Below are 27,056 nucleotides of genomic sequence, written 5' to 3' on the forward strand. Positions count from 1 at the left end.
GGGCAAAAGCCGGCAGGACTGACCTGAGATGGTAATTTAAGCGGGTGATGGGTTAGGTTGTTAATTGGGAAAGGGCTGATGCGAACGAACTGGGTTTCTTTGAAGCCACTTGTAGAAAATTGCTGCGGTTTGCCCGGGGAGCAGAGAGGGGACGGGATTTTCACTTCTTGCTGTCCCAAAGCACCGTGAAGGATCCAGAGCAACGTGACCCCCAGGGAAACTGTGACCGATGGGGACAGTGGGAGAGGAGGGGACAACAGGAGCAGAGGGGACAGGGGAGTAGAGGGGACAGTGGGAGGAGTGGGGAGAGTGGGAGGAGAAGGGAGAGTGGGAGCGGAGGGGACAACAGGAGCAGAGGGGACAGGGGAACAGAGGGGACGGGGAGCAGAGGGGACAGCAGGGGTGGAGGGGACAGGGGAACAGAGGGGACAGCGGGAGTGGAAGGGACAGTGGGAGCGGAGGGGACAGTGGGAGCGGAGGGGACAGGGGAGCAGAGGGGACGGGGAATAGAGGGGACAGGGGAGCAGAGGGGACAGCAGAGGTGGAGGGGACAGGGGAGCAGAGGGGACGGGAGCAGAGGAGACAGGGGAATAGAGGGGACAGGAGAGCAGAGGGGACAGTCAGGGGTGGAGGGGACAGGGGAGCAGAGGGGACAGTCAGGGGTGGAGGGGACAGCCGGTGCCCCAGCCCCGCTGTACCCTGGTTGTCCCAGCACCGCGACCGGATCCTGCGGCTCCCAACACCCCGCGCCCTGGCACTCTCAGACACCTTCTCCACCCATTTCTCCATCGCACCCCCAGCTTTCTGCCAGCAAAGCCCACTCGCTTTTCTCTCCCGACTGCTGTTTAATTAGAGCAGCGCTGTTAATCAACTCCCTCTCACCCCATCTCACTAGTGAGCTGTCCCTGCCCTCCAGCTTTTAAAAAATCACTATTTACACACTGCGCTACTTAAACTGACCCCACGGACGGCACCCTCAAACTTCTCTGGGTAAAACAAAGAGGTCGCTCCCCTCCCGAGCGGCTGCCACGAGTTCCTGCTGAACAAAAACCACAAACTTGGTTCGCAAGCTGGAGACGAAGCGGAGAAGCTGGGGCTCAAAAGGGCAGGTTTGGGTCTCTAAAGCAGAGCTGGGATCACACCTGGGGTCCCAGAGCAAAACCACACTGCGAACAATGCAACAGAACCCCTTGCTTGCAACGGCAAGAGCGCGCTCGCATCCGCTTGGTTTAAATTTAAGGTCAAGCCTGGGCTTAGGAAAGAGTAGGGTTCACCTGTGTGCTCCTCAATCCCGCTCCCGAGCCGGCGAGGGCACCAAGGACTGAGGTAGCCTCGGAAATGAACAGTCCCGCTTCCAACAGGCCCTCCGAAAGAGATTAAAATGCATGAAAGCCTAAAAAAATAAAGAGAGCGGAGCAAGGTCCTGAATAGATTATAAATAGTAGCAAAACATACCCAGTTCTCAGCATCTCTCGAACATTAATGCGCGTCCCTGCCAAGAAGACGCCGCCAAAGGCAGTAAATACCGCGTTCTCCTGTTCTAATTATAAATTCAAGTTTAATGCCAAAACCACAGAATGCCAAATCGGAGCGGTCTCTCAAGCAGAAATCTAAATTATACATATTGCTCTGTCTGAAGGAAATTCCTCGGACATAATGGAAGGGAGAGGGGTCTGGAATAAGGCGATTTCAGTGATATTCGGCGAGGGCTTGGCGAAAACTCTTCCAGACAGCTCGTGTGTCCTGGCTGGGGGGAGGAAGGTTCTTCCTCCAGTGGAACAAACTCACCGTGACTCCATCGCAGCGGATTATTTTGGAAAAGACAGCAATCTTCTCCAAAAGGTACGGGAACGGCGCCGTGCCCTCGGGGAGCGGGGCGTTATGTAACGACAGGCCTCAAAAAACAGACACCGCATACATCTGCGGAATTACCGAAGCCAGTAGTTTCCGTTTACTCTTTGTTTCTGGGTGTTTTACAAGAGTTTGAAGTCTCTTTTCCCTCCTGTTGCATAAAGCTTGCAGGGAGGTCTGAGCCCTCCCCGCGTTACGCTGGTTCTCTGAACACAAATCATCTCACAAATGTATGTTTTTCCTGGAAATAATTTTCCACACGGGGGGAAAATAACCCTGTAATGCATATTAGCTATAGTACGACACTTGCATTTGATAAGGAGCACGTCATTTTTGTAAAAGACAGAGTCAAGAGCAGCGCTCACAGATGGTTTCCAACGCTCTTCAGCGACCGGAGTCTCCTCTGTGCTGTGTGTTCAAGGCACTTTGGAAACGCAGCATCGAAAACGAGGGAGAACAAGGACGGAACTGCGGAGCACAGTAATAAAACTAGCAAAACGCTACCAGCTACCCATTGCTTTCTCCTCCTGAATATAAAAAAGTGGAACATCAGAGATCCAGTGTACAAATACAAAAGAATTGTGCATAATAAATGTACTAGAATACTGTACATACAGCATAAACCGTTCAATGAGAATGATTTAAATATACCTATTTGTCTCCTGACTTGGAAGGCAGAAGAATCAAGTTCTCTAATCCCAGAATACGCGTATAAACCCTTTTCTGAGAGGTCGAATCACTAGCCAACGGTATCCCTGAAAATAAGCAGAGTCAAATATTTACTGAATGGAAGCCATTATTCAAGGGGTTGCTGGTTACGATAAACTAGGAGCAAAAAAAAACCCCACAACATCTCAACTGAGCCAACGTTAAATCCAGACAGAGTTCTTGCCGTCCCCGGACTTGCTGCTGGCGCTGCTTTTGTTGGAACCCGCTTTGGATTTCTTCTCTCTGGCAGCGCCGGGGTTGTTTTGGTTGTTGTACGCCTGGATCGCCATGTCCAGGCGCTCCTGAGCCACTTTGATTTCCCTCTGCAGGTTTTCCAGGTCGGCGGGGATGTTTTCTTCGTTGCTGCCGTACTGCTGTTCCTGAGCGATGTTGGCTTTGTTCTGCTTGTAGGCCATTTTGGCGTTGGATAATTCAGTGTATTGCATTTGCTCCGGCTTCACCGCGATGTTGTAGCCGGGAGGAGCGGACGGTGTGTTCCAAGTGAAAGGGTAGTTGTAGGTACCCGAGTCTTCCAGCTCTTTCCTCTTGTTGTTCAACGTGTCCCGGATTGTGCCGAAGCCCAAATGGAGCATCTCCCAGACATTCAAAAGTAAACACATGCAGCTCACCCCGTACATGATCAGCAGGAAAATGGTCTTTTCGGTCGGCCTGGAAATGAAACAATTGATTTTGTGCGGGCACGGCCTCCTGCTGCACACGAACACGGGGCTGACCTCAAAGCCGTACAACAGATACTGACCCACCAGAAAGCCGATTTCAAACGTGGTCCTCGCCAGGAGCTGCAGGACGTAAATCTTCATGAGCCCGTCCTCGCGGATGCGCCGCCTGCCGTCGTGCTTGGCCTTGGCCGCGGGCTGCTGCTCTTTGTTCTCCCGCTCGCTCTCCAGCTCTATTTCGGGGTACATCATGGGGTCCTCCTCGTGGTCCTCCTCGGTCTCCTCCAAGCCGCGGTGTTGTTTCCAGCGCGTGGAAAAGCTTTTGCTTCGGATTCTTCTATCGGCTTCGCTGTGTTCCACCATCCGGGCGATTTTATGAATGGCGTAGCCTAAATACATGACGGACGGAGTGGCAACCAGGATGATCTGGAACACCCAAAACCTGACGTGCGAAAGGGGAGCGAAAGCATCGTAACAGACGTTCTCGCAGCCGGGCTGCTCCGTGTTGCACACAAACTTGCTTTGTTCGTCGTAATAAATGGATTCTCCTCCCACGGCGGTCAGGACGATGCGAAACACAATCAACACCGTCAGCCAGATTTTGCCAACAAAGGTTGAGTGATTGTGGATCTCCTCTAACAGACGGGTCAGAAAACTCCAACTCATGGTGGTCAAATAATTTTAGCTGGAAAACAAACCAAACCCCCAAAGATTTGTGAGTTTATCAGCTTGAGCCCAAATGTGCACATGTCAATCAGAAAACTCTAGTGTTTTACAACCAACACACCACTGTGTTCATAGCGTTACCTGTTATCGGGAAACTCCAGCAGCCAGAATTTGCTTGAAGATGCGACGTCTCTTCCGCAGGCTTTGGAGAAGTCTGCTGCAAAAAAAAGCAGCAGTTAAATGCCATTTCACAAAAAAAAACCACGTTCCCAAAGCTGCTCCCAAGCAGAAGAGAAAGATGCAGTTGCTCTGTATTCCAAATGTTAATAAAGATATTTACACTCAAGCCATGACCATGAGCCAGCACGGGGCCCTTGTGGCCAGGAAGCCAATGGTACCTGGGGTGGGTTAGAAGGGGGTGGTCAGTAGGTCAGAGAGGTTCTCCTGCCCCTCTGCTCTGCCCTGGGGAGACCACACCTGGAATCTTGTGTCCAGTTGTGGCCCCTCAGTTCCAGCAGGACAGGGAACTGCTGCAGAGAGTCCAGCGCAGCCACCAAGATGCTGCAGGGAGTGGAGCATCTCCCGTGTGAGGAAAGGCTGAGGGAGCTGGGGCTCTGGAGCTGGACAAGAGGAGACTGAGGGGGGACTCATTCCTGGGGATCAAGATGGAAAGGGGGAGTGTCAGGAGGATGGAGCCAGGCTCTTCTGGTGACAACCAGTGACAGGACAAGGGGCAATGGGTGCAAACTGGAACACAGGAGGTTCCACTTAAACTGGAGAAGCAACTTGTTCCCGGTGAGGGTGGCAGAGCCTGGCCCAGGCTGCCCAGGGGGGTTGTGGAGTCTCCTTCTCTGCAGACATTCCAACCCGCCTGGACACCTTCCTGTGTAACCTCATCTGGGTGTTTCTGCTCCATGGGGGGATTGCACTGGATGAGCTTTCCAGGGCCCTTCAACCCCCGACATTCTGGGATTCTCTGTGATTCTGTGAGGCTGAAGTCTCCAAAACAGAGAGGCTGAAAACTAAACTCCTTAAGATTTTATGGGCACTGTTGGCCACGTCCCGCCGCTAAAAACAAGATTTATTTTAACTGCACCGGGGAGGCCAAGCCCTGGTAAAGCCCGAAGCTCCAACTGTTCTGTGCATTCAGTCTCTTCGGGAAGCTAAAAATCTCCCTTCTGGGATCAGAAAAGCCTTTAGTATGCATTTCATGGTGGTTTTTTTTGGAGAGAAGGGAAATCTAGTTTAAAAAAGTTACCTGTCAAACATCTGAGAGGAGAGATTAGATGGAAATCAATATACATTTGCAATCGTAACAGTGAAAAACCCATCCCAGGGCTGGCAAGGCTGTGAGGTGTTGGAGTGAAGGGAAGCAAGCAATGCTATGGGCCCACCTGGAGCAAAATATTGAGCACAGAACTGCTTGATGTTTTTATAGCGCAGGAGATCAGACATTTTCCAGTCCTCTGATAACGTCAAACATGCGCTAGTAATAAAGATTTGTACAGAGTAACGTGTGGTCAAAGGTCTCTGACCAGAACTGGACGAATCTCTCGCACTCTGACCTGAAAAGTGATTTATTCTTCACCTGGAGGAGTTCCAGGAGGACGAAGGAAAAGAGGTATTTGCAACTATTTGGCTTTTCCACACAACTCCAGAGCTGTTCGCAGGGAAAATAATGAAATTTGGCTGGATGCAATCAATACAGAATTAAAGGATCTAAATGTAATCTCCTCCTGGTGAAATTCAATGTTTCATTGAAAAGGCAACAGCACACACAATGTGGATGGGCCGCGTAGGACATTTGATTTATTACTTCATGAAAAAAAAGAGCGCAGCGGAGTATTAAAAAAGCCCATGTTAAGTGAATGAAAAGTAACAAAGATCTTGACAAATGATTCGCATATTAAAGCAATTGGATGTAATGACAGCAGGTTCTGCGAGGCCCAGGGACGGGCCTGGTGACGGGGCCGCGTTCTCCCCGGACGGATGGAAAACGGCTGCGGCCAAAACCTGCGAAGGGCACAGAAGTTTGCGGCCAAATAAAGATCAGAGACACAGATTGCTCGAGAGGCTGCGTCCAGCACAACAACCCACAGCTTCAACTGAGCTTCGTACAAGAAAAGCAGCCTTTACTTTGTGTATTAAGGACAGAGCAAGGAGACCGATCTTACCTCCTCGTTAGCAACACAGCACTCGGCGCCCGCATCCTTCACAACTTGCTTAAACATCCGACGGGGAATCTATTTGTCTCAAAACCAGCCGAAGAACGGGGAAGATGCCTAAAAGTGAGAGATTGAGAGTTCAGTTTGTTTAGCTGGGAAACATGGGATGAAAAGGAAGGATGATGGGTCCATCAATCAATCTAGCGGCTGTGAACCGAGCAGGCAATCAATCCAAGGCTTACGGTCAAAGCTGTTCTTTCTATGCAATCGTAACATTGTGCTGTAAACAGGATTGGCTGAAAAAAGACTTATTTTAACAGGAAAAAAGGCCAGAGGGTTCCAGTCTGCACACAGCACGTGGCTTCGCGCTCTGAACCCCCATTTCCAAAAGGCACCCGAGTCCAGCTCTGCACCCCCGAGTTCTGCACTGAGACGACAGACGGAGCTTCAGACGCTTGTGTGTTCGGTGTTTGCGGGGGGTCCCTGAGACGAGCCTGGGGTGCCCTGTGCGCCTACAGGCTCCGAAACGCCGAACGAAAGAGGCAAGTAAAGCCCAAACCCGGGTCACACCAAGCTGAGCCACCTGTCCCATCGCCAACCGCAGGCGGGTAACGGGACACACGGTGTAACTCATCAGTTAATAACGAGACAAAACCCGCATGAGCTTAAGAAGGGGTTAATTCTCACCCACTGGATACATTAGGGGTGAACTCCTTTCTAAAAGTAAACTACGGAGTAAAACTGAAATTAATTCGCTACCGTGGCCAGTGTGAATTTGGAACAAAGGCAGGAACCAGCCTTTACATTTTCAGATTCTATCCGTGTTTATTCATTCACAGTTCACAACAGAGAAGCCCCAAATCAGCGCCAGTTTCAATAAGAGAGGGGACAGGAAATCTCTACTTTTAGACGAGCTGCTGCCTTGACATCTAATCTCATAAATACCATTTTCCGTTGTGTTTATCAGCTTCTCAAGGTGTGTTTTCTACCTGCACCCGCACACCGGTGCCTGGCACATACCGAACTTCGCCGCCCGTACCGAGGGAGACGTGGGGGGCTCAGAGCGGGATATGGGGAAACGTGGCCAGTTTTGGACCCGGCTTCGGGAGAAAGACAGAAACACACACCCTGATTGCACCGGTTATATAAATACAAGCATGACAAACCCACGGACAGACGCTGGCCGCACCGTCACACGCATTTGGGTTAATCACAGCCTTCAGACGCAGCAGACGGCGTTATCAGACACGTGCTGGAGAACCAAGGCTTCTGTCAATTAGAGAGTTCCGGCTGCGGAGATAAGTTGCTGAAAAGCTCTGATTCTCTTCAATGAGAAAGTGTCACTTATTCTAAATTTAGTTTCAGCCCGGAGCGGAGCTACAGACACAAATATGGGCGAATTCACCGGCAGAAGAACTTGTCTTTAAGGAAATGTTTTGGCTCAACCTGCCATCAAACCTTTATTTCGCTGGGAATGTCCAGCCCATCCAAATGAAACACAATAGGAAAGCAGAAAGTTCCAGGCAGAATTATTGAAGTGGTGATATCCCTCAGTTGGGTACGATGACCCAAGGTTAGAGGCCGCACGTTTCTGCCTTTACAACACACGTACCGCAGGACGCAGACACCGAGTCACCTTCACCCAACGTACACTCGGCGGCTCCCGGAGTTGTTGTTCCGGCAACATTTAACTCAATAATTTTCCATTGTTTGAAATAAAAGCCTATGGACACTGACACGCGTCTGAGAAAGGCAAAATGTCAGCAATTTCAGCTAATTTAAGTCATGCCAGGAAGTGCATTTGAAACTTTCATTCCTTGTATTTGTCATAAGTTCATCCCGGCACTTCCAGCCGAGGAGGCTCCTGTGGGAAATCTCTCGAGTTATTTGAACGTGGCTGTTGTTCACATACCCACACAGCGGACAGTTTCTCACACGTGGGGCTTCCCCACTCCAGCCTGTGTGTGGGTCTGAATGTGAATTTAAACAGGGGACTAATCTCACCTCGTTTCGGTTTTCCCATGTAGGCGTGATGGGCAGTCGGGGAGGGAAGAACCGCACCTCGGAGGAGCTGTTTGCTGCAGCAGCCTTCAAATCCTGCCCCGGGATGAGACGGTGGCAGCGTGAGAGGGACAGACAGCGGGACAGGATCAACGGGAGCGGCTGGAACCTGGTGAAATGTGCCCAGCAATGTCTTTACTCAGAGATGTACGGCACCTATAGGGCAGCGCAGCGTGCAATCACCGAGTTTTAAGAGCAGCCTCACTCCATCTGTCGAATCTCAAAAGACTTTGGAATGTACGACATCGGGACTCGTTTCACATCATTCCATCAATGATATGACCAGCGGTGCTGAGCGCAGCCTCAGTGAGTTTAGGGGTGACACTGAGCTCAAGGGTGCGGCTGATACAAGGGAAGAGACACCGTCCAGAGGGATCTCCAGGGGCTGGAGGAGCAGGACGTGAAATCCATGAGGTACAACAAGGCCAACTGCAACCCCAACATCAGCAGAGTGGGGATGGATGGAGCGGCAGCAGCCTCGTGGAGAAGGACTCGGGGTACCAGAGCTTGAAGAACTGGACAAGACGTTCACTTGCAGCCCAGAAAGTCAGTCCTGCCATGGGCCAGGTGGAGGGAGCGGATTCTGTGGGGTCCCCAGCACAGGACACACATGGAGCTGCTGGAGAGGGGCCAGAGGAGCCCCAGGAATGATCCGAGGCTGGAACAGCTCTGCTGGGGGACAGGTGAGAGAGTTGGGGTGTTCAGCTGAGAAAAGAAGCTCCAGGGGGACCTTAGTGCGGCCTTTCTGGACTTAAAAGGGGCCCATAAGAAAGATGGGGACGGACTTGTGAGCAGGGCCTGTTGCCATAGGGCAAGGGGTGATGGTTTGAAACGAAAGGAGGGAGATTCAGGCTGGCCATGAGGAAGGAATTGTTGTCGCTGAGGGTGGTGAGAGCCTGGCCCAGGTTGGCCAGAGAGGTGGTGGCTGAACCATCCCTGGAGACATCCCAGGCCAGGCTGGACGGGGCTCTGAGCACCCTGAGCTGGTGAAGATGTCCCTGCTCATGGCAGGGGGGGCACTGGGGGCACTGGGAACGTCCCTTCAACACAAACCATCCTGTGCTGTCCCTCCGGCTCGCAGGACTCTCCAAGTGACCTCCCCAGCACAGCTCACTGGTCACCCCCTGCCCAGCTCAGCCCTGGGGGGTTTGTGCTCCAGCCCCAGCCGAGCTGTCCCTGACCAGCAGCGCCCGGCGGCGCCGCAGCCGGAGCTCTCGCCTGTCTGAATTTCCACAGTTCACCAGCACTTCCTGTGTCAAACAGCATATGTAGGAGAAAGACCTTGTAGCCAAAAGGCAGCCCCTAAGGGGAATATATTTACATGAAGGCTTGTTTTCCTCCTTCAGAGATATCCTACTGTGTCATGCTAATGAAATTTGATTAATTTATTAATGATCTCTTTGTTTTGTTTTTAAGCAGTTTAAAGAGATGTTTGCCGAGCAGAAAAAAAACCAATTCAAGAATACATGGCAATTCTGTTGATAATCAAAAGAGGTTTCATGCTGCGTGAAACTGAAATTGGGCCCACAGGCTAATTAAAATAGGATTTAAATTAGGATGAATGAATAATCAGCATTATTCATTCCAGTCTCATTTACATTGAAATGTAAGAAAGTGCATGATTTTCAATTATTTTTGAGGAAGCACAGGGCTTGTTTTCAGTATTTTTTAACCTGAAATAATGAGTGAGACTTTAGTGCTCAAGACAGAAGGTTGTGGCCAGAGCCAGGATCAGCGCGGATCCTGAGCACCGTGCCGCAGGAATTCCAGCGTCCGACCTCTCAACAAGAGAAAAAGGACGCGGGATCTTCCCGAACACGACAACTCATTGCTCCCACCTTTCCGTCCTTGGGGATGGCGGTGGGTTCAATCACCACCAACTTCATTCTGCTTTTCAGAAGTGCTTACAGCAGCTGGGACTTTCTGGATGACACGCAGCGCTTTTTCAAGGAAATATTCCATCATCCGGCATTTCTCACGTGGCAAACAGCACAGAGTGGTTCTGAAAAAGCCCCTGCGTCAGTGTCAATTTGGAAACAATCTCTGAACGGTGCATTCAAATACCAGGCTGGCTAATGAGGTTCTGCTGATCCCCCCGAGTCTAAAAAACCCTTGTTGAATTATGAGACCGCAGATCCTGTGCAGCATATAAATAGAACTCTAAAAAATACGGGTAAGAGGTAGAGAAATAATAAGATTCTTGCGCTGTCAAAAAAATACAGATGTCAAATACGTATGTTTTTGAAAATCAACATACATATACCCACCCGAGCATCCAGCTCCAAGATAAACTGGAATTTGTAGATAAGACACGAACCTCCAGCAGCCTCAGCGTGCCCTCTAGGTAACGCTAACATGGAAAGCCAAGTGACAATTTTAGCAACACTCCCCCGCAGTGACACGATTCAAATGAAATCGCGGCGTTTCGTGCTGGCCAGAACCGGCGTTTACTGCACCTCCAGCAATGCTGCTCCCGCACGAAGCGTCGTCCCCAGGGCAGACACCCCGGAGCTCGTGAGACCCCGACTTCGGAGGGGCAGCGACCGTGGGGACAGCGCGGACACCCCGAGGACACGAGGAGCTGCAGGGTGACGCGGGTTCGTCTGCGAGCCTGAGCTTGTAGAGACAAGAGGCTGGGCCGGAGAGTCTCTGTTAGCTCAGGAGATTTTGGGAGCCCTGCTTTGGGGTCTGTGTCAGCCCGAATCCCTTTGTACACGCTCAGCAGTCAGGATCCCTTCGGATCACTGGAATGAGGTGTACCAGCTCGGAGGCTGGTACCGAGTGCCCGAGTTTGGCATTTCTGGAGTGACTCCTTCTCTGCAGACATTCCAACCCATCTGGACACCTTCCTGTGTAACCTCATCTGGGTGTTCCTGCTCCATGGGGGGATTGCACTGGATGAGCTTTCCAGGGCCCTTCAACCCCTGACGTTCTGGGATTCTGTGACTCGCGACAGAGCTGTCAGACGCTCAGCAAACCTGAGCAGGCTGCTCTTCAGCCCTGTCCTACAGACGTGAGGTACAGAATTACAGAATCCCACCCTGGTTGGGTTGCAGGATCCCTGTAGATCCCCAGCCCTGCTCACGCAGGGTCACAGAGCAGATCACACAGGTGGGCCCAGGGGGTTTGAATGTCTCAGAGAAGGAGACTCCACACCCGCTCTGGGCAGCCTGGGCCAGGCTCTGGCACCGCAAAGGGAAGAAGTTTCTCCTCGAGAAGCAGAAGCCGCAGGTGATGCCTGTGCTGGTGATGTGAAATGTAATGATGGAGAAAATAAAGCGGTCAGCAGATCACAGGGTGAGACGCGGTGTGCTGTTTGACAGTCTTTGCAATGAAACCCTCGATCCTCAGGGTGGCAAACAGCCTCAAACTCCACCAAACCTCGGTGGTACCAGCACAGAACTGGGACTCCTGTTTTGTGGCACAAATGATCCCTGACCCTTCACAGCTCAACCTGTGGGGTGGGAATAACCCACCCAGTGAGGAGCTGCTACCCTAGAGCTCAAAACCAACCTGTGAGTTAACTGTGCCCAGGATCTGCAGCCCATTCCCTCTCCCATCTCCCTTTTCTGAAGCCTCACACACCTCAAAGTATTTCTCTACAATGTAGTTTGACCCTGCTAAGCCCAGATGGTTTGAGAAGCCCTGGTACAAACTGATCTTATCCAGCACGACTCACCAACCCAGCATCGCTGCACTTGTTCCTCGCTACGCAAGAGCCGGTAACGTACAGCAAAACTCCTTCCTCACGTAATTTAGCCGGACACTGAAAACAAGGAATTACACAGTAGGTATATGGCAATGTATTTTTTTTTTTGCAAAGAGTTTGCATCTGAACTTCAAGTCATACTAGAGAAACCATGCAACACGGCTGTTTAGAGACCAAGGCCATGTGTTTAACCAAAACCTGAGCTCTCAGCTTGTCAGCCCAAGCTGTGTGCAGCCAGCACGGCCAGGGACTGCTATCTGTACCCTTAAAAAATAAAGAGCAGGAGGGTATCCTCGAGAAAGACTGTTCCTACCAGGTGCAGCGACCATCAGACTGGGGGAGCGCGGTGTCCACAAACCCCTCCCGACGGTGAGCTGTCAATTCTCTCTTCCACTCCGAGCGGATCCCGCAGGCTTTTCCACGAGGTGATCGTACACGTACATCTCCCAAACACCAAGGAGTTCTCTCTCTTATCCATCTGATAAGACACCGTGTGCTCCTTAGCTCGGGGCTACTAAACCCTGGTTCAGACACACTAAGTGTCACCGCTTGCCAAAATACCATGGAGATCGAACACACCAGACGCCCAACAAGTCCCATGCTGTGACAGCATCACCCATTTACTTCAGTCACTTATTTATATTTTGAAGATTCTTAACCTCTAGGTACCCTAAGAAACGTAGAATATTTTGCCAATCGGTAGCTTAAACTAGGCCAAAGTACCAATTCTCTCTCCTGCAGGTTGGCAGCTCCATGTCCAGCTGGGTTTTAATACCTCTGAGGACAGAGACTCCGCAGCTCTCCAGGTAACCTGCTCCTGCGTCTGACCACACTCACACTAAACCAAGTTTTTCTTCTGTTTAAGTGGAATTTCCTGTGTTTTAGTCTGTGCTCACCACAATTCCCTGGGTACGACTGAGAAGAGTCTGGGACAACAGCAGCAAAGCGATTTCTCCTCTAAGAACGAACATAATAGAGGGGGGACAGGTTACAAGGAGTTGAAAGACATGGAGACCTGAGATCCTGCATGTTCACAGCACGGGACGACTGCCCGAAACAGTGCGGGCTGCTGCGGGGTACTCACCCTCCCACTAACATCGGCATGATATAAACACAATATATTATTAAACTATTAAAAATGTTGTACTGTCAACTATCGCATCTGTGTTCTCAGCAGTGATTTTAACAACTGTGGGCAACGGAAGGGTAAAGACGGAAAAAATACAGTGACGATGACAGCAAAAAGCAGGTTATTAAGTGACCAGCACCACTGCGAAGTGACGGAGCGCGATGGAGAGCGGGGCCGGGGTTACTGCACACACGTACCAACAAGTCCCACCGATCCGGCTCATTTCAGGCTTTTCAGGCTTGCAGACAGCAAAGGGACAGGAACCCACTATCATATTATGACAGTCAAAAGAAACTACGATAGTGTTTGCTTCACAGATAAGCCTCCAAAACGAACATGAATGGCTTGTAAATGAAACAGATACCACGCACCATGACACGCTCTGCCACAACGTCCCCACTCACCCATTCTGCAGGACGGTGTCCGGCTTCAAACTCTGCAACACCTGAGACACGGGGGACAGCACAGCCCGGGCACAGAACAACCCGTGCACTCTAAGGCACCCGCAGCGCGATGCCCGCCCTGATGCCCCAGACACACGGACGGGGACATCTGCACCGAGACCCGGAGCACGGCAGCAAGAAAAGAAGGAAAAACCCTATTTTCCCAGCCAGACCTAAAAGGCCTCCGGTGCAAACCGCAGGACACACAAGCACTATTGTGGGTGACACGCACAGCAAAGCGGAGGAACACGTGCTCCTGGAGAGCAGCCGCCGAGCGCTCGGGCGCTTACCTGGGTCCCCGTCTCTCGCAGCGAGTCTCGGCGAGGCCGTCTTCCCTCGCGCGCCGTTGCAGTCAAGCAGCAGAGATTTCCCTGTCTTGACGCGATTAGCGATTTGAATAACCACAACACCCCTTTAACTACTCCTGACTCCACTGCAGCCAACAGCACCTCGGCGCTTCCCCATCGGGCTCCTCCTATGTGCTCAGAGGGATGAGCATCAAAAGAAAATGACACTCCGGAGGCAGCTGACCCAAATATCACTCTCGTGGCCATTTCGGGAAAGGAGAGAGAAGCCAAAAGAGAGCAATTCTGTCGGCTCCTGTACATCAAAATGCTCTCACTCGGCTGAGCTGGATACAATCTAATGGAGATGAACACCTAATTCACCCACCACCATATTATGACAGTCAAAAGAAACTATGATAGTGTTTGCTTCACAGATAAGCCTCCAAAACGAACATGAATGGCTTGTAAATGAAACAGATACCATGCACCATGACACGCTCTGCCACAACATCCCCACTCACCCATTCTGCAACGTGGCAGTCGTTTCACTGTGACCCGAATTCAAAAAGACTTTTATTTCCCAGCTCTGTGATCTGGTCTAATAGAAGACACTGCCTCACCTTACAATTATAGCAAATTCATATAATCTTTTCTTCAAATGAATGTAACCTTTTCTTCTCCTGCAAGGACAGCCTGAGAGAGTTGGGGTGTTCAGCTGGAGAACAGAACCTCCAGGGAGACCTTAGTGTGGCCTTTCCGGACTTAAAAGGGGCCCATAAGAAAGATGGGGACAGACTTTTGAGCAGGGCCTGTTGCCATAGGACAAGGGGCGATGGTTTGAAACGAAAGGAGGGAGATTCAGGCTGGACATGAGGAAGAAACTGTTGGCCCTGAGGGTGGTGAGAGCCTGGCCCAGGTTGGCCAGAGAGGTGGTGGCTGAAGCATCCCTGGAGACATCCCAGGCCAGGCTGGATGGGGCTCTGAGCAACCTGAGCTGGTGAAGATGTCCCTGCTCATGGCAGGGGGGGGCACTGGGGGCGCTGGGAAGGTCCCTTCCACACAAACCATCCTGTGATTCTCTGATCTGAACACAGCCCAGGGTTTCCAAAGCTCAGCTGATGTCCTGTGGTTTGAGGAGTGCCGCCTCCAGAGGTGCCAAATGGTGCAATAGCAGCAATGAGGCCGGGAGCCAACACACGCGGTGCGGCAGCTCCTTGTCTGCGTAGGGAAGATCTCCGATCCCTAACATAGAACCCACCTGCTGAGATATGCAGGAGCAGAACACTTTGCAGACCCCTGGGACTTTACACAACTCCGCATTTCTTTAGGAGGAGAGCACTGAACTCAGGAGGACAACGGCTGCAACATCTCACCGCCGGTTACCTGTACGGCACAACAGCCTGTGAGGACGGCGCTGGGAACACCGACAGCCAAGGACAAGTGTCTCGCCATCGGAACCACTCTGGCGGTGACAGCGCACACGGCCACACGCTGCAGACACTTGTTCCAGGGGCAAGGGGTCCGCTACAACACGAGAGCCGCGAACGGGAGCGTGCCAGGCGAGCGCTCGCTCTCCTGCTGCTTCAGCTCCTCTCGAGTGCCACTAAACTGCGGAAATAATTGAAGAGTTTCGTTTCAGTAAAGCGGTTTTAGGTACAATTTGTGTTGAGAAAGGGAGCGTAGTAAATCAGAGCAGACTGCTACACTGGCATGAAAATGTGACTCCAGCTTGAGTTCAACAGACTTAACAGCTTTATTTTGCCCAAGATAGAATTTAGAATATAAATACTCACGTAAATTCACTAAGTTAATTATTTGCTGAAAAAAGAAAAATGATTTCCTAGAGTGAAATAAGAAACTCAAAATGGTGATTTTCTGAAAGACGTGAATAGTTTTCTCGCTGACTGAACTCCCTCCGCTCCGCCGCACAGCTGGGAGGACACACAACCAACGGGGGTTTTGCCTTCTGAGAATTGCTGCAAATAATTCTGTTTTATGAGAGGAAGCTGCAAGGCCTTTTCCCACCACGCCTCACGGCACAGGGCACCGCACACTTCACCAAGCACAACGCAGCAGCAGGGTCGGCTTTTGCCACCTCACTGCTTTCCATGGCCATGGATTTGGGACTTATTATCAACATAGATTATTAAAATGAGCAACAAATTGAAGGAAATTAGTCTCCAAAATGCATATAAACTGCTTAAGCCAGGCATGCGACTTGATATGAGGGTACAAAGGGACGGGGCGACGGTACATACGGCTCTTTGGTCCTGCTGAAGATGGAAAGAAACACACCGAGATACTCCAGGGACAACTCTGGGCAACGTGACAGAGCCAAGTTCCCTCGGGTTCTTATTTCCCAGCTTTCAAGATTTTAGGAGGGTGGTCACATTTTGTCTGTCACCAAATACTTTCACGCTTGTTCTGTGCGTGTTCTCTTCAAGCTCCAAACAGAGGGTCACCACCATTTAGCACGACCACGGGAAAATCACGACTCACTGTCTCGACACGAAGCGGGAATTGGTATAAATGGGATCACAAAGCGCTGGCCAGGTCAGTGGTAAGGCCTTCAAATATCTTACTTAGAAAAACGGCTAGAACACCAAAGATTGTAAAAAAAGTCTTATATAACAGAACCTGCATGAACAAAATCTCCTTCCAGGGAGCAACTGGTGGCCTCTGCTGGCTTTGGACAACCCAGTTCGGTCCCAAGCCTGGCGAAGGCCATGCTGCGAGTTTGGATACAAGTGATTTCCCACCTGCATTACCAGAATAAAACATTCATGGGAAAATGCAAACTAGAGACAAAAAAACGTTAACGGTCTAGATTGCATTAGTGCCAAATGCAGACAGAGCACATATTCAAAGATAATCACCGACTGTCGCTTCACCAGTTCTCTGATGGGTTAAGTCACTGGTATGTGGAAGGCGCTTGAGCATTTTCTAAGGGAGAGGTGAGTAGGTCTGCTTGCAAAAATACTCTTAACACAAAAGATACTAAAGCATCTGCTGTATGGCATCACATTCAGAGAAAGAAAAGCAAGGTAGTTCCTACCAGGGAAGCACTGATTGATTGGGGGATTCCCTCACTAAGGCAACTCGTGAATTCTGCGCAGTTCACAGTCACAGGATGGTTGGGGTTGGAAGGGACCTCAAAGCCCATCCAGTCCAAGCCCCACCATGAGGAGGGACATGCGTCACTAGACCAGGCTGCTCAGAGCCGCATCCAGCCCGAACCTGGACACGTCCAGAGATGGGGCGTCCACAGCTTCTCTGGGCAGCCTGTGCCAGTGTCTCACCATCCTCGGGGTAAAAGGTTTCCACCCAATGTCCAGTCTAAACCTGTTATGTGTCTGTTTCAAACCACCACCCCTTGTCCTGTCACAACAGGCCCTGCTCAAAAGTCTGTCCCCATCTTTCTTATGGGCCCTTTGAAGTCCAGAAAGGCCGTACTAAGGTGTCCCTGGAGCTTCTCTTCTCAGCTGAACAGCCCAACTCTCTCACCTGTCCCCCAGCAGAGCTGTTCCAGCCTCGGATCATTCCTGGGGCTCCTCTGGCCCCTCTCCAGCAGCTCCATGTGTGTCCTGTGCTGAGGACCCAGAGCTGGACCAGCACTGCAAGGGGGTCCCACCAGAGCGGGGCAGAGGGGCAGGATCCCACCAAACCTGCTGCCATTTGTCCCATGACTAAAATAGTTTCTCCCCATCACTCTGTTACCACTTCAGATACTGTTAAGTGAAGATTTTTACCCACAAGTTTCTTACTCGCACCTTGAGGGAGCCTCCCTGCAGAAAGTCACCACCAGGAGCACGTTCATTTCTTAAAGCTACTAAAAGAGATGACAATGCCACGCAGGAAAAATTAATTGACTTCTTTAAACACCTACTCACAGAACCAGAGACAGGCCGGCTGCCTTGCCCGCCCATCCGTCTGGGGACTCGGTGACACTGGCTGACACTGAAGTGACCAGAGAGAAGGTGACAGGACAGAGAGCCAAAGGAACTGTAACGGGTTAGCAGGTGCGGGTGACATTAACCAAAGAGGTTAACGGAGCTCAGAGGTGAACAGCCAACCTGGTTATAGCCGTTCTTAAAATCGCTTTGATACAGGGAGGCAAGAGTGATGCCAAAACTACAATAAGGGTTGCGAAAAAAACCTGGTAAACTGCAGGCTCCAAACTCAGCAATCACAAAGGGCTAATTAGACAACATCATACAGACTAGAATTAGCGGACAATTGATATATCTGTATAAACACGATATACTAGGGAAGAAAAGAGACTTCCAGCCTCATAAAAGGCACCAGACTGCCCGGACTTCTAGATTTGACAGTCTCTCTCATCAAACGCTTCTTGTAGGGACACCAAAGGGTGGTACACAGACCACACCGGAAAAGGGACTGTCCCTGCACAGATAAACTGGGTGAAAGATAACGAAGAGTGGGAGTAAATGGTCATTTCCTGCGAGGGAGGGACCGAGGGACATCCCAGCGGAGTTTCACAGGCCGGGACCTGCGCTGGACCAGGACGGCGTTTGAGTAAAATGCAACAGGGAGGTGAGTGGGACGTGCCCATGGGTCTGGATGGGAATACTCAAGGCAAAGAAGATAAACAACCGTCAAGAACAGGTGAAGGACCTTACGGATCCAAGTAACCTGGTAATAAAATGGCAGATGAAATTCCACATAGATAAAGTGATGCAAACATTGAATTAAAAAAAAAAATAATCTTGATTTCACACTAAAAAAATGTGTCCTGAGATGGCCTCAGCAAGCAGGGGATCTCGGGGCTGTCAGCTGCTCTGTGAAAGCTCCAGCACCGCTCGGCATGGGCCAGAAAGCCAAGAGCATTTAAGCAGCGTTAGAGCAGGACAAGCGCATGAACAGCACCTGCTGCTCTGACACCGCGGCTCAACCGCATCCCGGCCACGGCGCATGGCTCCGGTCATCATCACCATCTCCTGTCACGGAAAAAGAACAGAACTCTGTGGAGAAGACATCTGGGCTGGCTCGTGTGGGAAGAACAGTGGAAAAACACAAAGGCTGAGAGGGGGAAGAGATCAGGGAGCTGTAAAATCTGGAGAAGCACAGAGAAGGAAAGCCCCTTAAAAACTGAAATAAAGACACAGTGCCTCACCCGATGGGTAAGTCACAGAATCCCTGAATGTCAGGGGTTGGAAGGGCCCTGGAAAGCTCATCCAGTGCAATCCCCCCATGGAGCAGGAACACCCAGATGAGGTTACACAGGAAGGTGTCCAGGCGGGTTGGAATGTCTGCACAGAAGGAGACTCCACAACCCCCCTGGGCAGCCTGGGCCAGGCTCTGCCACCCTCACCAGGAACAAGTTGCTTCTCATCTTTAAGTGGAACCTTTTGTGTTCCAATTTGCACCCATTGCCCCTTGTCCTGTCACTGGTTGTCACCAGAAGAGCCTGGCTCCATCCTCCTGACACTCCCCCTTTCCATATTGATCCCCATGAATGAGTCCCCCCTCAGTCTCCTCTTGTCCAGCTCCAGAGCCCCAGCTCCCTCAGCCTTTCCTCACCCGGGAGATGCTCCACTCCCTCCAGCATCTTGGTGGCTGCGCTGGACTCTCTGCAGCAGTTCCCTGTCCTGCTGGAACTGAGGGGCCACAACTGGACACAAGATTCCAGGTGTGGTCTCCCCAGGGCAGAGCAGAGGGGCAGGAGAACCTCTCTGACCTACTGACCACCCCCTTCTAACCCACCCCAGGTCCCATTGGCTTCCTGGCCACAAGGGCCCAGTGCTGGCTCATGGTCAAAATGCTGAGAGGGGTTTCAAACGTGCTTCTGTGTCAGAAACAGGACTGGGAGCAGGTGGACGCCCAGCCCGAACCCGTGCGGCTGTTCTCACGGAGCGGGAGCGTCTCCCCAGGGCTGCAGTACAAGCCCGTCGATGAATCAGCTAACAGAGACGCTGGCGGGAGCCGAAAGGGAAAGAAATCGATACCTCAGGTTCTTGATCGGTGGCAGTCACAGCCAAGCGGTAAGCAGTGTTTACTTGTTGGACAAACCTCTCCCAATTGCACACCTGAAGGGCAGAAACGATTTATTTCTGCCGATGACTCTCCAGCACAATCCTCAGGGAATCGGCTTTTGCAGACGCCCGGATCGATAAGGTTTAGCCACGGATTGTAAAGAGAGCAAGAGCAGACTGAGAATATAAATCAAGCTGGGTATGTGCAGGAGAGGACATGCCAAGTGAACTCCAGAAGAAGCAAAGACTTTATAGGAATCAAGAATAATTTCCATACGGCTACATGGACTATCACGGCATCCTTCCTTCCAAACACTTCAATTTTATTGTTTTAATATCACAGTTTCCACTATGAAAATTCTTCTCCTTTTAAAAATAGTTTTAATAGTTTTAAAATGAATTTGAGCATCAGCTGAGTAACTCTCATGAATAAATGTCTGTTGTAACTAAAATTCAGTCATTTCTCAACTAAAATCATTTTACCGTGAAAATCAGATGTTTCAGTTTTTAGGAGGAGATGGTGGATGCAAGGCAGCACACCTGCAAGACACACATTAAGAACCTTAATTATTTTTACGCCAATTAAGAATATATTAACACTGGGAGCAGCCCTTGCCTGCCTAGAGGTTCCTCTAAGCTCAGTCCGTGGATTACACGGTGTTACTTGTCAGCGCTGAATCCGTAACCGAACCAAGACTTCCAGGAGTTAACTCACCCTTGAGGTAGCATGGAAACCATCTACACACAAGAAATACAATCGCCCTTCCAGGCTCTCTGCTATTTCAGGCACGAGAGAGATACAGAACTTTACAGATAATACTCGTTAGAGTTGAGTGTGCAGGAGCAGGAGACAATGCCCTGATGCCGCAAGCAGCATCGCTCATCCCATAAACCGCGTATTCCCAAGGCCAGACCCAAGTTTAGACCCAGAAGTCATTAGGTTTAGACCCAGTAGTTATTTTTCCACATTCCTTCATCAGTTGAGCTCAATCAGAAAGTGGAAACCGGCTCCGACGCATTGTATTTTTTGGGAGGGCTTTGGGGATTTTTAAAAGAGACGCGCTACACACAGGCACCTATGAGGCAAAGAAAACACCCCCAGGAAAGCGGATTAGGGGATGAGCGGAACCCAGCAACGGGTGCTCAAAGGAAAAGCACAAAATGCGATTTTTAGCCACCGATCCAGCTTCGCTGAACGCGACATTCGGACTAAAAAGAACAGTCGGCGCGATCTGCCGGTCATCCATCTGGATGTCTGCTCTCGGTACTGCAACAGGATCTCAAACCAGGTCAGGCACACACACTCAATTGTTTCCTGACAAATTTGTAACCAAAAAGGTGGAACTAATAACCGTAAGAGGCGAAAGCCGGTATCATGTCCTTATTTAGGCAAAAAAGCTGGCTGACTCCAACGATTTTCATCCAAGCAAGGTAACGGGGAGAAATCCTTCACTCCTGTGTAAAAATGTAAATCCCAGCTCAGTGAGGCATTTAAGCACATGCCTAATGTAAAGCTGGAAAGAAATCCTGCTAATAACCCTGCTGCTTGCATATTCACAGTTAGGCACGGGCTTAAGTACCTGGATGATCTGGAAATACCCCGTAGCCCCCGGAAAAGAGACTAAACCAGGCTGGTTCGTGAATTAATCACAGTGGCATGAACAGAACTGCTAATATTAAACTGGGATTGTATATGTGTGTGTGTGTGTGTGTGTCGAAGCATCTGTTCAAGTTTAGGCACATAAAACATTTTTCAGCCCAATGACTCCACGGGGAAATGCCTCATACATCAGCTCATCTGACTCAATTTTTCCATCACATTTCCCTTGATACAGTTTTATCCATAAATACACTATTAGGGTTTTTTTTCTTCCAAATATAGCTTTTTATTTATAGAGTCAGAAAACCTTGTCACTTGGGTTATTACTTCGAGCCTCGGGTTTTTCTTTGCAATGTAATCATTAAGGAATTATTAACTAATAGTGAGGTAGGGATCTGAGTCACCTACACTTGCAGAAATACCCGTAGCATCGTAACCGCCCAGCCGTACGTTGCCGTATGTCAATTTAGCCCAGAGCACATCCAGGAACCTTCACATTCAAACCTTTGACACAAAAGACAGCCAAGTTTGTAAAAATCCAAGCCAGAACTTCCAGACAGTCCACAATTTGGGGACAACTGTGCGTCACTGCCCGAGCGGAGCTAACGATTTATATTTATGGTATGAGGAGGTCAAATCTAACGTTGCCTTCTTCTTCCCCTCTAAGGAGCATTTTGAAGATAAATTCATTTTTGTGGCTTTTAACGGAAAGAAAGCAGCTACCAAAACTGTGACGAAGAGCGGACAGTGCATAATTTAGATATTTTTAAAGTATGGGTTTTTTTCAGAGGGAGAATTTAGACACTGAGCAATGCTGAACGGAGCAAGTGAAACGTGGTTTAATAGAATTTGACCATTATTAACCACAACGTGAGCCAACAAAAAAATAAAGCCCAGCACGTTATTACACGACACAAATACAGGACAGTGGGATTCCAGTCCTGCTGCTCGCGGGAAGCACGACGACCAGCTGGAAAGACCGATAACAACGTGGGGTCCTGCAATAAAAAATGGACTCACACAGCACGGCAAATGGGATCGTTTCCCTGCACGGCCGGGGCTGATCGGGCTGTGATCCAGGGGGTGTTTTTGGAGACGCATCCGTAATTCCGGGAGCCTGTGCTGGGCAGGGATGCTGGGACGGAACGCGCTTCTCCGTAAACATCAGCAGCGTTAAGGAAAAGCAATAGGGAATATTAATGGAACTTTTTTCATGGGAATAATTGACTTCCTATTGACCACATTAAAAGTAAATAAATCTGGAGCACAAAGCACAAAAACAAAAGCTGGAAACAGGGTGGGAAGAGAGGATCACCTTCCTCCTAACGAGCCAGCCAGCCCGTCCCCTGGGCCAGACAACAAAGGGCTCCATTATCTGCCCCGGATTTTACTCCAATTATTTAATGATTGTTGCTCTTGTCCAAATTTATGCGGCTCTGTAGAGATTCCTGGCTGAGCAATAAGGCTCAGGCACAACCGCCGCACCTCGCTGTGCGCTGCCGGCGTTTAAAAAGGTGTGAAAATCTGAAGTGGAAATTAGGAATTAGTGAATTAGGAAAGAGCCACAACATTGTCCCCCTCTGCCCAGTTCGATGTCAAAAGTGAAGCCACCAATTGATTTGGGGACTTTTCTCAGCCACACGACCCCTCACAGGTACTAAGGAGGGGAACACTGGCAAATCAGGTCGGTGCTTTCAGCATTAAATGACTCCCCACAGCGATTCTGGGTTGGTTGTTGGTCCTACACACAAATTCAGAAGCGCTCCGGGGCTCATCCTCAGCAAAAAGCGACGGAGTAAGAGAGATTAGGGTTCTGTTCTAGACTTACAAAAGTCGCTGCCAGTCAGTAAGTTACCAAGTCAACAAGTCTGTGTTAGAATTCATCACAAACTTTCCATCAGCGATTAGATTTCCCAGTTTCTAAGACTGTTTTTCCTCTCAAATCTTGTCCTTGTCGGTTATAAACCACACAGATTAAAGCCAGAAAAAGACCTTCTAGTAAGATAAAGTTTCACCTACACAAGTTTCCAAACCAATTACCTTTTGAGCCACAGAAAATTCTTTAGAAAAACCTGTGGCTACAATCAAAACTGCACAGTATTAAAATCTTCACTAAATTCTTAAAATTGGTCTAAACTTGCCTTGCTCCACCTTTGTCCTCACAAAAATAAGCTGTGATCGAGTTTTCTTTTAACCTTTGTCAGGAGACGGACGGGACCACAAGTCCTCACCGTCAGCACGGCTCCCGACCCTTCCGGGGCTCTTCTATAAGAGTCTGTGACTCCGATTTTGCAGTTATTTACAGATATTGGCATCACTTGCAGGTTATCTGTGCTGACTTGGACACCTGCTTCAAAATAACAGGGAAAAATAACCACTAATGAAGGGCTATGAATATAGATAGCAGGTATTTAATGACAATTTGTCATTTATACTGGTGTATTCAGACCTAGGAGTTGCTTAACAAAAGCAAAAAACAATGTTGTTGCATCAACTAAAGGAATAGATTTTTTTAAAGAAAATGTTGTCTATTAGCAATAATTCGATACTCTGATGCATCAGCAATAATACAAACTTGCAATTCTAGTCTTAGAAGCACTAAAGGTAGTCGCGTTGATAAGGGTACAGGCAGTAATTCAGATTTTAATAACCTTTCACCATTCTGAGTGAACTGAAATGTGATGAAGGCGGTTTTAGAAGCCGCTGCGAGGAGGAGAAGCTGGAGCCACAACAGCAGCACCACAGGTGAAATAAAAACAAAGAGGGTCTTGTAAAACAAGTTTAACTTTGATCTGAAACACAAACCTTCCAAAATCTGGGTCAAAGCGTGGTAACGTACGTCCCTTGCTGTTTTGTCCCCTTTCAGTTCAGACAAATCACTCAAGTCACCGTTTTCCCCTCGCTCCGGGTCCCATCCTCTTACCTCGCCCGCAGACATGGGCAGAAGCGTCCGGGATCCGCTCAAACCACCCGGCGTCTCTGTCGGGAGCTTCTGCCGCTGCCCAGGGGAGGAGGAGGACGGACAACCGGCAGCCCAAACGTCACACGCCGAAACCCGCACCGGTCACCCCACCCACCGCCGAGCTCCCGCCAGAGGGACAACCACCCGCGTCCCCCCTGCGCCTGCGGAACCGCAGGAGCTAACGTGGGCACTGCTGGAAATAGGGGACTTCCAGCTGTTCGCAGGCGCACGGGCAGAATAAGGAACAGCACAAGGCGGCTCAAATTACCTGTGTGTTTGGACATTCGTTTTCTTACATATCCCACTTTGTAGACTGGACTTGACTTGTTCCCCCAAGAAAGCACAAGCGTAACTTTAGAATATACTTGGAAAGAATAGAAAACAAGAGAAAAGGGCACTGTTCATTTTCCTAATCACAAGTCCTGACAGAAAACAGCAGCTTACCCCTCCTAAATGGCCTGAAGAGAGGTGGGGTTTGGTAACCAGACTGGGTTGCTGAACACAACCATGAAATAGATTCAAACAGAAAGGGGCAGATTTGTTTTCTACCAATTATCCACAACTTGCAGTTGGCAGAAGACATGGAAATAATAACAAGAATAATGAGCTGTCTGTCAAATGTGAAGTTTTTGTTCTTCCTCTTGTTTCTAAATACCAACTGAAAATGCTGAGCCCGGAGTTACCAACTGTTGCTCGAGAATCCATAGGGTACATCCATGCCCTAATTAAACCTCTGTGCGCCATCTCCTATTTGCAAACAAGCTGACGGTGGAACAAAACCAGCACTTCCCTGGGACACAAGGTCGCAATGACCAGAGAGACTCAGAACTAACTCCTGCCAGTAGAAAAGAGAATTGGCTAAAAAAAAAAAAAAACAAACAGTAAAAATAACTGTAATAAATGTCGTTCTTGTGAAAGTTTGGCCCAACGGAGCCAAAACTTTCGTTATCCAGTAACAGGGTGGATTTTTCCTCTTCGTGCTCTGCATTGCGATGGAGCACACGGACACGCCGAGTAGCACCTGACGCGGTTAACTCAGGTTACCAACAGCTTTGTAACTGTTTATCTGTTCAAGGAGAGCAAGATGGTGTTTATTTCTTTGGTTGTGTTGGTGCTGCCGTCACCAACGCTCAGGGACCTGCCGGGGCGAGGAGCGGGGACGGCTGAGCCGCCTGTGCCAGGAGCGCTCACAGCGAGGGGACACGCGGCTGGTGTCCCTCAAAGTAAAAAAATACCTGTTACTCGGAACTACGATCACAGAAAAAAGCAATATTTCCCACCGAAGGCTGCACGCTCCCAGCATGCTCATCCCTAATGGCAGAAAGCTGCGACCGGGGTTTGCATTGCTGTACTTGGGGAGGGCACATCAGCAACGCCCGCCCCACAATGGGGACCCAGCGGGAGCGCGGGTGCCCCTGCCCGCGGGGTGTCCCTGCCCCACGGGGTGCCCCTGCCCCACGGGGTGTCCCTGCCCCACGGGGTGTCCCTGAACCATGGGGTGCCCCTGCCCCAGGGGGTGTCCCTGCCCCACGGGGTGCCCCTGCCCCGCAGGGTGTCCCTGCCCCACGGGGTGTCCCTGCCCCGCGGGGTGTCCCTGCCCCGCGGGGTGTCCCTGCCCCGCGGGGTGCCCCTGCCCCGCGGGGTGCCCCTGCCCGCGGGGTGTCCCTGCCCGCGGGGTGTCCCTGCCCGCGGGGTGTCCCTGCCCGCGGGGTGTCCCTGCCCCACGGGGTGTCCCTGCCCCACGGGGTGCCCCTGCCCCACGGGGTGTCCCTGCCCCACGGGGTGTCCCTGCCCCACGGGGTGTCCCTGCCCCACGGGGTGCCCCTGCCCCGCGGGGTGCCCCTGCCCGCGGGGTGTCCCTGCCCCGCGGGGTGCCCCTGCCCCACGGGGTGTCCCTGCCCGCGGGGTGTCCCTGCCCCGCGGGGTGTCCCTGCCCCACGGGGTGTCCCTGCCCGCGGGGTGCCCCTGCCCCACGGGGTGTCCCTGCCCGCGGGGTGCCCCTGCCCCACGGGGTGCCCCTGCCCGCGGGAACCGCCGGGGGCTCTGGGGCTGCGACGGTGGCGGCTCCTCGGCCCCTCGGAGCTCCCGCCTCCCCCAGCCCCGCGGGTTCCCGCCTCCTCCCACAGCGCCCGGCGCCCCCCGGGCTCGGTCCCTCCAGTGACCCCGGAGCCCGCGGCTCCTCAGCGCTCCCGCCTCCCTCAGCCCCGCGGGCCGCTCGGGATCCCGCCTCCCTCAGCGCCGCGGGTCGGTGTCCTCAGCCCCCCCGGCTCCACTCGGGTCCCGCCTCCTCCCAGAGCACCCGGTTCCCTCAGCCCCGCCGCTCGGTGCCCGCGGAGCTCCCGCCTCCCTCAGCCCCGCGGGCGCTCGGTCCCTCCCGCTCACCCCGCGGCTCCACTCGGGGTCCCCGCGGAGCTCCCGCCTCTCCTCAGGCCCCCGAGCCCCCGGCGGTTCGGTCCCCTCAGCCCCGCGGCTCCCCTGAGAGCTCCCGGCCCCCCCGAGCCCCCTGCGGCCCCTCAGCCCGCGGGCGCCCGGTCCCTCAGAGTTCCCGCCTCCCCTCAGCCGCGCGACTCCGCTGCCCCTCAGGAGCCCCCGGGCCGCTCAGCCCCCGCCTCCCCCACCCCGCGGCCGCCCGCTCCGTCCCGCCCGCTCCGTCCCGCCCGCTCTGTCCCCACTCACGCCGCCGCCCCGCGCGGCTCCGGCCCATGGTCGCCGGGGGCCCCTCGGCCGCCCCCGCACCCGCCGCCGCGCCGGGGCCGCCGAGCCCGGGCGGGGGGCGCGCGGCGCATGCGCGGAGCCGCCTCCCCC

The 27,056-nt window shown here is 51.5% G+C and overlaps 1 protein-coding gene across 6 annotated transcripts; it reads right to left on the minus strand.

Moving 5' to 3' along the window:
- Positions 1-1,539: 1,539 nt before the first annotated feature.
- Positions 1,540-27,032, minus strand: GJC1 (gap junction protein gamma 1). Of its 6 annotated transcripts, none has more exons than XM_082071058.1 (5): positions 26,928-27,032; positions 6,077-6,184; positions 5,161-5,296; positions 4,044-4,116; positions 1,540-3,921 (listed from the first exon to the last, which is right to left on the minus strand). In XM_082071058.1, the coding sequence occupies exon 5, from the start codon at positions 3,900-3,902 to the stop codon at positions 2,721-2,723; it is 1,182 nt and encodes a 393-aa protein (XP_081927184.1). In that variant the 5' UTR covers positions 3,903-3,921; positions 4,044-4,116; positions 5,161-5,296; positions 6,077-6,184; positions 26,928-27,032; the 3' UTR covers positions 1,540-2,720. The 6 variants fall into 6 exon arrangements, with proteins under 6 accessions (XP_081927184.1, XP_081927183.1, XP_081927181.1 ...); XM_082071057.1 differs by having other exon boundaries at positions 4,044-4,119; XM_082071055.1 differs by lacking the exon at positions 5,161-5,296.
- Between the last annotated feature and the right edge of the window lie 24 nt (positions 27,033-27,056).

The sequence above is a fragment of the Streptopelia decaocto genome (genome assembly GCF_964273445.1).
Source record: "Streptopelia decaocto genome assembly, chromosome: 22".
NCBI lineage: Eukaryota > Metazoa > Chordata > Aves > Columbiformes > Columbidae > Streptopelia > Streptopelia decaocto.